Source organism: Etheostoma cragini, chromosome 18 (genome assembly GCF_013103735.1).
Source record: "Etheostoma cragini isolate CJK2018 chromosome 18, CSU_Ecrag_1.0, whole genome shotgun sequence".
NCBI lineage: Eukaryota > Metazoa > Chordata > Actinopteri > Perciformes > Percidae > Etheostoma > Etheostoma cragini.
In genome coordinates, this window is record NC_048424.1 from 1,050,078 (window position 1) to 1,061,206 (window position 11,129).

The 11,129-nt window shown below is 42.1% G+C and overlaps 1 protein-coding gene and 1 long non-coding RNA gene across 2 annotated transcripts in view; both read left to right on the forward strand.

The window, feature by feature from the left end:
* Positions 1-1,563: 1,563 nt before the first annotated feature.
* afdna (afadin, adherens junction formation factor a) overlaps positions 1,564-11,129 on the forward strand; it is a 95,983-nt gene continuing 86,417 nt past the window's right edge. The window contains exon 1 of the mRNA XM_034900758.1: positions 1,564-1,884. Coding sequence (XP_034756649.1) covers positions 1,783-1,884 — 102 coding nt within the window. The 5' untranslated portion in view covers positions 1,564-1,782. The remainder of the gene's footprint in view (positions 1,885-11,129) is intronic.
* LOC117961215 overlaps positions 3,504-11,129 on the forward strand; it is a 15,115-nt gene continuing 7,489 nt past the window's right edge. The window contains exons 1-2 of the long non-coding RNA XR_004660349.1: positions 3,504-3,513; positions 4,072-4,076. This is a non-coding gene — a long non-coding RNA (uncharacterized LOC117961215). The remainder of the gene's footprint in view (positions 3,514-4,071; positions 4,077-11,129) is intronic.

Here is an 11,129-nt window from a genome sequence, read left to right on the forward strand (position 1 = left end):
ATTCCTGTAGATGCCATCACCGCTGGATTCCAACATTTCACACGTATCTGCCTGATAATTTGGTGACTGGTCAGAGTCACTGACAGTTGTGTGACAGTAAAGGGCTGGTGCTTGCATAGAGGGAACACACACACACACACACACACACACACACACACACACACACACACAGGAAACAGCATTTGCTGATTATGTTATTGTGTTTACAGAAACCCTGCAGTGACACAGGTTATCAGTTAGATAGGACTGTAGACAATGGCTCATCTCTATATATAGTTAGGATGTGTGTGTTTGGGTGTGCTTGTGCTGAGGTTAGGAAAAAATGCTGCCTTATAAGGTCAACAATAATTCCTGTAAATTTAGTTTTTATAAACAACAGGTGAGAATCTTTCTCATGTACCACCAATAATTTAATTCTTGAGAAAGATAATAAAGATTTTAGGGGAAAAGACTTATGATTATGAAGCAATGTGGTTGTGTGAGGGAGATGGATAGATAGACTTGTGTACTGACAGGATCCTGTGTGTGTGTGTGTTTGTGTGTGTGTGTGTGTGTGTGTGTGTGTGTGTGTGTGTGTGAGGCACTTGGCAGTGCTGTGTGGCATTCACCACCTGCTGGCTAAGACTGAAGTAGGAGACAATATGACAAAAGAAAACACAAAGAACGCTTCCCTCCCTCCGTTTGGGAGAGAAACACGTCTGATAGAAAACTAAGAAAAGTTACATTTTCGATTTCAACAACTGCAGTGGTCATGTTTTAGTCATAAACAACTGCTTAACTCATTTAAATGAACTTTAAATTGTACAAGTGTGCAGCAAAATGGTCTCAGACACACAATTACACTGCTGTGGTTCTATATTAATCCATGAATAGGCAAGTTATTAATGGAATGTGCTGTATTACTTCCAAAATGATAATTCTGAGTCTAACAACCACCATGGACATGTATAACTTCTAAGCATTAGGATATGATAAATCATAAAAAACAGCAGAATTCTTTGAAAAGAGTGTTATATGTACAGTAGGCTGTTTGTCAACCTTTTAAAATACAATCTTATATTATCATGTAGAATAGGTAACTTCCCAATTACAGCGTTTCAATGTTAACTTTATTTTGTTGTAGTCTTTCTATGCCTTATTATTTTTATTTAATGCAATTGTTTTTCAGTAGATTTGAAGCTTATGTTATATTATAAGCATTAGTAAATGTTGGTGAAAGTGTGTTTGTATGTGTTTATGTACGCGTATCTTTTTGTTAATGTACATACAATAAACGGAAATAAATAAACAAATGGACAAGTTGTGGGATTTATCTCAGAAATTACCTTAATGTGGTCAAATTACTAAAGCAAATCGGTTAGAAGCTTAAAATAAAAACAAAGAGCGGGCCTTAATTAACATATAATTACGTAATCCTACTTACTACACGAAGTACTTAAAATTAACCCTTCATACGGGAGTGCATTGAGGAAAGCAGCGTCATAAATCACATTAATTGGACCTCAAACAGTTAACATTTTTGCGCGTGCACGCACGCACACAGCCAGAGTGACTCGGGAGCGCGCAGAGGCGCACCGAGAACGCGAAGCAGAAACCGATCAGACAGCAGGTCGGTCGGTGAGCTCCGAGACAGACCACACGAAGTACCGGCGGAAAAACGGGAGACCCGAACCTTTTTTGGGGGGTTTCTGTCGCGGCGGTTTCTCCCACCGTGGACTAACGTTACGGGAGGTCTTATTCCACGGTTCACACGGACAGGGAGGGTCAGAAAGGCTGTCCACCATGTCGGGGAGCAGGGAGGAGGAGAGGAGGAAACTGGCCGACATCATCAACCACTGGAACGCCAACCGGCTCGACCTGTTCGAGATCAGCCGGCCCACGGAGGTAGGAGACCCCCCCCTCGGAGTAGCAGGAGAGGCCGCGGTCCCGCAGGCCCTCTCCTGGGTAACTGGGAGACCTTAGAGCCTCCACTGCTCACACTTGGCTTGATATCTTTGAAAGACAAGCTGTTGTGGGCAGCGTGGTTTACTCACTGGGAAGAGAGAATGAACGCCAAACTCTATTGAAAAATCTGACGATTTACTCATTCGTCATTTGGACACATTATACAGCACGAGTCCTTTGACATTAAATACATATGTGGGCTTTCCTGGCGACTTAATAGGCAAAATATGTGTCTAAAGATCAGTAACGTTACCGTGTTTAGGTAAAAATCCCTTTTTAAAACCTTTCATATTAGCGTAGTGTAAGCTAGCTAACATTACTAGCTAGCTACCGCCCACCGCTGTGTATCTGAAAGTTAGCGAGTAGGTAACGTTATAGCAGCTAGGACTAATCAACTCAAAGTTGACAGTTTACAGAAGCACTTTGTGTTTTGTGCATAATACGTATGCCGAATTTTAAGTGAATTACTAATGATTTGTTGAATATCTTCAGGTGTATTGACGGATATGTGTACGTGTGCAATGGGAGAGGAAACACTGAATTGCCAGATTTTGAATGGAGTTTGGTGTGGAATATCACATACAAGAAGGCACGAATCGGGGCTAGCTAGCTGGTTAGCAAGCACATTACCTGTGGAGCAAACACGAACCCTGCCATTGTGTTAAATACAAGAACAAGTAAAGTGTAATGGGTGTGTGTGTGTGTGTGTGTGTGTGTGTGTGTGTGTGTGTGTGTGTAAATAGCATTGCGATTTAAATGAGAAAACACAATTGTTATATATCCAGCTATCCCAATGTGAGCTGTGTGTATTGGTCGTGGGGCGGGCGTGCAGCAGTGCCTGCAATGGCTGACAAACCCAGTCAACACGGTAAGGTTTGATACGCAGAGCAAATAGATAAAAGCTTAAAGTATTAGCAACAAGCTAGGCGTAAATGCTTGCACCAGGTAGGGCACACAAAGCACGGTTACCACAAGCCCAGAACACAGTCTCCCGTGCAACTTACAGACCATGTCATGTCGCCCTGCATTGTCCTTACAGCTAGCTAGCTTGAGGCGAGCTGCTTGTTTGACCAGCAATAATTTGACCCTGCAACAGCAGTGCTGTAATTAAATCCCGTCTGGACTCAGGTTGTGGTTATTTACTATCATGACAGGGTAGGAAACTCCTCTCTGTGGGCTTTAGCTAGTTAGCTACCACAGAACAGCCCGGGCTTGGTGATGTTCTTGTCTTTAAGGAGTTAGTCAATAACCATTATTCTTACTCTTTAACTGGTGCATCTCATGGCTGAGTAGTTTTAATTTATAGCTACTGGGGTTGCATCAGCTGCAGTGTTTTAGGCGGGCAGCCCCCACACCCCCACCTCTCCTTAGATAAGGGTGGAAGGGGGCCACAGGATCCCCTCTCCTCTCTCCTTGAGCCGATTACTTTGTCAGGATTGTAGCTGGCGAGCCGTTGGCCGGGGTTGTGTACCGCACACACACAACCCCGCCATTCTGTGAGGAATGATTAACCCCGTCCAGAAGTTCACTTGGCAGTGACTCTCTTACTGTACGAGGAGCATTGCTTCAGTGTTACTACTGAAGACTGCTCAGAGTTGAGTCCTGTAGAACATGATTAAATGTGAGCAGATGCATGGCTGTCCTTGTCACGCCACACCCTACCCACCCATATGTCAGCTGGCAGAGCCCCTGAGCTGCAAGTGTCTAGACTGCTTCTAAACTTAGCTGTACGTGAAATATGCTGCATTTGTATAAATATGTTGCAGTACGACCTGTGATTGACTGATTTTTACATTTACCACACACACATCTGATAGACAGTGTTTTAAATTCTGAATTTCAGAGGCACAGAGAGCGGTGAGATCATTTGTGTGATTAGATTAACCACGAATGGCTGATTAGTCTGGAGCAAGGGTTCTCAAACTTTTTAATCTTCCAACCCAAACTCAAAAGGTCCCGCTGTGGGGCTTATGGTGTGGCTCATTATAACATAACAGGTATTCGTGTCACGTGTGGACTCACCATGGGCAGAGACACGGGGCTTATTTTTGCAAAATTCAATAAACAATAGGCTTGAAATATGTATGTATGTATATAAGTATGTAAACATAAGATTATTAGACCGAGATTTGGTGATTTTAAATCCTTTTATGTTTTGTTTGTGGTGGGGATGCGCCGCGTTCTGGTTAAAAACATATTATTAATTGACTATGTTTCACACTGCAAATGCAGTTTCTGGTTTAGTCCTTATCAACCAATTGCTATTTACAGAAAAGACGCTCTCAGTCCCGCTTGAAGAGAACCGCTGTGTTGTTTTTTAGGATTGTGAGCACAGCCTGTCTGCAGCATCAGGAGGACTCCTCTCCAAAACACAAGGTTTCATGTGTATTAAAAGTTAGACAGTTGACAACTCATATCCAGCACTTCCTTGTGCTTGAAAAGCTGTGCATAAGGGAAAAGTTGTCGCCAAGATGGTCCTAAATATAACTTGGTATATAGAGCGCAGTATTGATAAAACAACTTTCTGAAGGAAGTCTAGGATTTCACAACTCTGGAGCCAGATCTTGATATCCAACTCCACATGTCAGCTTGTTTGTGCTACACAAGCTCCGGTACATCAGCAGCGCCAGCCTGAACAAGCTATAAACAAAAGTGTTGGGGGACACGTATGTAAAACATTGACAGTACACGCCGACACACGTGACATGCAGACTTTGTATACAATGCAAGCAGGGTTCAAAACCAGCACCATCTACCAGCCGAATGTTGGTAAAATGTGCAAGTGGCTGGTGGATTTGCTTTACTCACCAGCCAAAAGAAAACCCATGGTTATGGCGTGGCTGGTTACATTTAAAAATTCACTAGCCATTTTGCCGCTTGACGAAAAAGTAAATATCAAACCCTGAATGCAAGTAAATGATAGAGTAGATGATTCATCTCAATACAAAGTTCTTTCAGCATTCACTCCCTGTGCACTGCACTGAGGCAGCGTGTATCCAGGGAGACAATTAGCCACAAAGAGGTGCCTGTGACAGTTTTGTAATTAGCAGGTTGTACTATTTAAGCCACTAATTGCATGTAACAGTGTTGTTAATCAGGCAGATCTGATGTATTGTGTTGATGTTATGGATGACATTTTCCATGGCCGGGGCATTTTTTGAGTTGTAGTTAGGCTAAATGATGAGGGAACTAGACCTGTGTATCAGTGTATTTGCCTTGGAGAAGTGCTGATCTGTCTGTATCTTGTATCAGGAAATGGTTTTGAGTTTAGGCAAGAGTCACAATCGTCGAACGGCACAACATTATGCAGGTGGGGCAGTTTTAAAGCTCCCGCGCTAGTCCTGCACGAGTACTGAACTAAGGATTTTTTTCACTTTTGTTTTGACTCACTCAAGAGAGGCTTATGGTTTCTTACAGTTTTTTTTGTCTGTCCAGTTCACAATTGATTCTGGCAGGAAACGAGGCCTTGTTGAACTGTCAAAATCAGTTGAATGCCACATGTTGTTATACATGAAATTATAAACCTTGTTGCTAATGTGGCTTGATTGCATGTCAGGCTGTACATTGACGACCTAGACAGGTCTTAAATAGACTTTATGGAGCATTTAGGTTGTAGCAGAGCTGGGATTTAAAGCCAAATATCACGCCCTGTTACGTAGTTTTACTTCCAGTTGGCCACAGTTAAACTTCCATGCTCGGAAGACAAAACATGATGAACACAGTATGACAGATATTTTCTTTTTATCATGTCTGCTCAGCTGAACAGACTCTAACATATTGTATTTAAATGTAATGTCCGGTCCTGAACCTTATGTTGCTGATTTAAAGAGTTACAGCTTTTGATAGTGGGACATGTGCTGGTTTCTCTTTTTGTCAATTGGTCTGGTTTTTCTGCTTGTTGAAATTAGTCCTACATGCTAGTTGCTTTTGCCACTGCCACACCATGGCACAGCCTTTTATTCACCATAGAAGAAGTCATCTTAACCTAGTGAGTTTACCAGAGAGACCTGCATTCGCTCTGAGAGTCCTGGCATCCGGTTACCCTCGAGCTCCTTCAGACTTCCTGTTTCCGCTTTGTTGTGCGCCTCTGGAAAAAAAAGAAGAAGAGTGGTGCACATCCTCTGGACCAGCACTCAAAATCCTGACGTTCCCCCGAGATTGACGTCATTTTTACGTCACTTTGGCGTGTACAAGCTCGGATGTGTCCACTGTAAATTGTAAATCTTAACAGCTCACGTAACCTCTGTGCACCAGACTGTCCCTTACAACAGGCTGAATAAGCGTGGACTAAGATCACACATACATTAGCAAACAGTTTAATGGACTATTCATACACTAGAAAAGGCTAAATTTGAGAACTGTTCAGCAATGCTGCTTTTAAAGGACGTAGTTTTTAGCAGCAGAATGCAATAAGGTGAAAAAATGTGTGGTTAAATCAGCCTTATGTCCTAATATGTCTCTCAGTATATTCCTCAGCTCCACTATGCATGGCTGCATGGGAGGACTATATAGTATATATCCAGTTTAGCATCTTTACTGTGGCCCAGGAAGGTTGAAAGACTGAGAAACGGGCGTATGTAACATTTGAAGAGGACTAAAGTCTACAGGTTAAGAGTAAGAGTGCAGTCACATATCTGGTGAATCGTTTCTTCACAGCTTAATTGAAAAACATGCCAAGTGGTGCAGCAGTAGTACTGTATTGTAATAAAAAAAACTGTAGGATAGCAGACAATGAAAGCCGTCATTTGTCTTCATACCGCACTATGTCATGTCCCAGAATCACAGCAGTAAACTTCTGCACAAAATAAATAAAAATGTGTCTAAACAGTACTTATCTCAAAACCCTGACTTGCTGCATTTGAGGTGAAAGGCATTTACTAGCAGGAAGCTCGTATCCACCTTCTTTCCTTTGGGATTTGAATGCACCACGTAAGCATGATCGCCGTGACATCAGCGGCCAATCCCTCCCTTTCCCTGTTGCATAGGAAGCAGGAAGCAGACAGGAAGGTGTGTGTTGTGTGGAGATAGAGGGTTTCCTGTGCTCTGGGCAGAAAGTCTGGGTTGTTTTCACAGTGATGCGGGACCAGGTTTTGTTTTATTTTACCCGCTATTTCCAGATTCCAGAGTAACGGTGGCACAGATGTTATTGTTTAAATATTAGGAGACTGTATTTTGGTGCAGCAACCCTGGCCAAGTCCAGATATGTAATGTTGATTTATATTTTGTTCTTGGTTTGCTTTATTGACATTGTCGCTAGATTATCATCTTTGGGGGTAGCTCAGTCCATAGGGAGTTGGGCTGGGAACCGGAGGGTCGCCAGGCTAACTCTGTGTGGACTGGCAGCTGGACCAGTGCCTGTTCACCTCCTGAGCACTGCTAGGTGCTCTTGAGCAAGGCACCAAACCCCCCTCAACCGCTCAGGGCACTGGCAGCCCCCCCCACTCTGACATCGCTCCATTAGAGCATGTATAGGACCTGAGGATGTGTGTGTATTTCAGGCCTGTGTGTAATAACAGTGTGTACATTGTAATTCCCCCATGATCCATAGGGGATCAATAAAAAATAAATTAAATTATAAAAACATGGAAAGTGGAGCTGGAGCTTTACCTGTATGTGCCCTAAATATCTTCTCCGCCTCCTCCCAGCTTTTTGAAACCGATTTGGTGTTTTACCGCTGAAAGTGTGTGCTTTTTCTTTCTTGCCTAGCTGATGGAAGCCGTGGCATCAAATTAGTCCTTAAAAATACAGAAAAATTGTGAGATATTATTTCGTAGAGCTTTAAACGAGATCTTGAATGTTTTGTTTTTGTCCGACCAACGTTACAAAGCACAAATATGTTCCGATTACCAAAAGGTATGGACAAGAAAAAGCAGTAAATCTTCACATTTGAGGAGCTGGAACCATCAATTTTTTTTTGAATTTTTGCATCATAACCTCATATTGCTTCTCTCCTATCCCACCTTTGTTAGCTGCAAATATTCCTCTTTATTGAACATGCTAAGACATAAAGTGAGCCATATTGTGCTGCAGATTAGGGGACTTCTGCTCTTTTTGTACAGCGGCACTGGACCAAAATGCTCAATGAAGAGCCAGCGTGTGCAGCTGAGATACTACTGACACTGGCCTGGTGTTTGACTTTGACTAAAGGTCATGGTCGGCCTGGCGTGGACCTGTTTTCAGCAGCAGCAGCACCGCAGTGGAGGCCTGGTTAACAGATTTGCTGGCCTCAGCCACATCTGCAACACACACACATACACACACACACACACACACACACACACACACACAGAGTGTGTGTTTATCTGTGTTTGCATTGTCCCTCGTGTGTGCATTGGCCATGTCCGTCTCCCTCCTTTTTGTCTCTCTCTTATCGTGTCATGTGGCCTCTAGCTGGCTGCATCCCCATGGTAACAATGTGGCTGGGATGGCCACAGACCACAGAAACTCACCAAAAGAGACCTGTCAATCACAGATGTATTCAGTTGTTGACAGGTGTGTGTGTGTGTGTGTGTGTGTGTGTGTGTGAGATATCTTTAGTTATGGTTGAAGGTATTCTTAGAGGCCTTCAGCAGCTAGCATCATGGTAGGGTTTATTGTGGTGCAGCTCTGGACCTGAAGTGACCAGGATTCAGTAGTCTGCTCAGTTTACTGCACCTGGAGTAGCAGGTGGGTGGGGTTGACTATCAGCTAAGAGCTTAATTATGCATCTTCGTCAAAGGTGTTGCAGTTCCTAGATGTTGTAATTATACGTGCAGGGGCCCAGCGAAGCTAAGGCCCCATTTACACTTGTCCTTTCAAGTGTCTTGTATCCAGATAAAATCTCATGCAAAATAAGAAACTTATTACTTTATTACAGATATGCGTTTACACTGACCTAATCACAAATTGGATTGTGGTCCCTCCTAGGCCACATGCAAATTAAAGGGGGTCCTACTCCAGGTCTAGAGGGTGGGGGTGATGCACTTCTTTGGTAAGAGACAAAGAGAAGAATCCAGAAGAAGAACAAGGCACCGACCAAATGCCTCCTTAGTATCAAGTATCAAATAAAAAGCCTCTTTATTCACTACCAAATTTCAAAGGAGGACATGTCATCAGTGTCAGTGAGCCAATGAGCATGCAGCATGCTTCTACTAAGGTCTAATACTGCTGCTGATTGGCTGTCTAATGTTAGAGTCCTAGAGGCATGCAGGAAAAACTCTACGTTACGCGAGACGAGGCTCAAGTAGTAGGAGCTGAAACATAAATAACAAGATTTTGTGGTAATTTTGTTTTGGATAAAATGGATCTTATAAAACTGGAAGCGGTATCGAAGTCACAGTGTATACCCAGTTTAGTTACAACCATAACAGTTTTTTCAGTCAGCTAATTTGCTTCCATAAACCAACATCAACACATGGGTGGCTTACATTTTTGGGACTGTAAGCAAGACAAAGATGTTATCGTCTTCACAGGCTTTTACCCGCGTCAATCCATCATATATACAGATCAGGGATCAGATAAACGCTGCAACAGCTCCGCACCAGACGGATGGATCATTTCAGCGAGTGGCTTTTACCACTGATCGCTCACTGATAGTTCCACTTGGGAGGAGTAAAGATTAGGGATGCATATCGGAGACACGGATGCATCTACACATTTTACACATCTAGCTAGAAAGCATCTCAAAGCACCTCCTGAGCTGCTATTTAACCCTCATGTTGTCCTCATGTTGTCCTCATGTTGTCCTTTGGACAAATTGACTTGTTTTCCTATATCAATGTTCTTTTTAACTCCCCAAAATAACATGATTGATTCCACCCAACGCTCTTTGCCAAGTACAAATCTCTACTTTCATTCATTTTTGGGGCGTCATACTCAATTTTATAGCATTTGATAAAACAAATGGAAGTGTTTTTGAAATAGTATTGAGTAAAAGTTGACATATTCCAGTCTGTGATTATCATCAACATCCATTCCTTTAATTTTAGTCTCAATAATTTCTAATTTCTGCTTTTCTAACTCAAACATTAGGTATAATTTCCTATAAATTAGGTTTATTATTTTTTATAACTGTGTTTTATGTAGTGTTGAAAATGTCAAAAAAAGTGACAAACATTGAAAAAAAGCATAAAAAGTTAACACCATTGATTAAAAAGCATCAACAACAGTGTTGATTTTCAATTGTGACGGGAAGACAACACGAGGGTTAAAAACATCAGGATTGGTCGGCTCGTGCAGCTTTTATATGTTTGTTAGGGAACAGAATAAATGGAATAAGAAAAGTAGTTAAAATGTAGTAAAAGGTGCAAAAATAACTCTGGTGGAGGCTGTCAGTAGCAGGATGTTGACGTAAAGGTGTAAAGCTCATATTACCTGCAAGAATGTGACCTTCTCCACTTTTTACGTAACATTTCCCTCTTTTATTACTAATAATATTCTCAACTGAGTGAGGGTAAACCATTCATGCTGTTTTGATCAATTTTCTCAAGTGTGTATGCGTGTTTTTTTCCATAATATGGGCACTTTAACCCTGGTGTTGTCTTCCCGGGGTTAAAAAACAGACAAAGATTTGACATTTCCGTCCCTTTTTAGACTTTTTTGTTTTTTAATAACACCACCTTACTACCACAACTTTCCCACTAGTACTACAGTACTTTTTTTTTATGAATTCACGGTCATTAACCCTCATTTATATAGAATTGTATGTAATATTTGAGTTAAAAAAGCAGAAATTATTGCTAATAGTTAAGATCGGACGAATGAAAGTGATCAATTGTATTTGCAAAGAGCGTTGTATGGAAAGGTAATCAGTTTTGTGATAAGTTGGTTAAAAAGAAACTCATATTTCAGATATAGACATTTTTTAAAGGGGTCAAATTGGACCCGAGGACACCAGGAGGGTCATGTATTTTCGGTGCTTGCAAGCAGCATATTGACTCGGTCTGGACTAGTGCTCTGGTGCAGGTGGTGCACTTTATTCTGAAGGCGTCTTCCATTTTGACCGTCTGGATGATGTGGTGCTGTTCTTCATTCATAATTCACATCATTTAAATCATAATCCACTTGATGTTTCTGCTGGTGAGTGTGAATTCTCCTGTTCAGGGTCCAATGCTTGTCCATCGTCCCCTGTACCAGCTGTACTTCATGGAGCTGGCCTCGGCCTATTGGCTGCTGCCTGTTAAGAAGAAGGATGGGGGGGGGGGGGG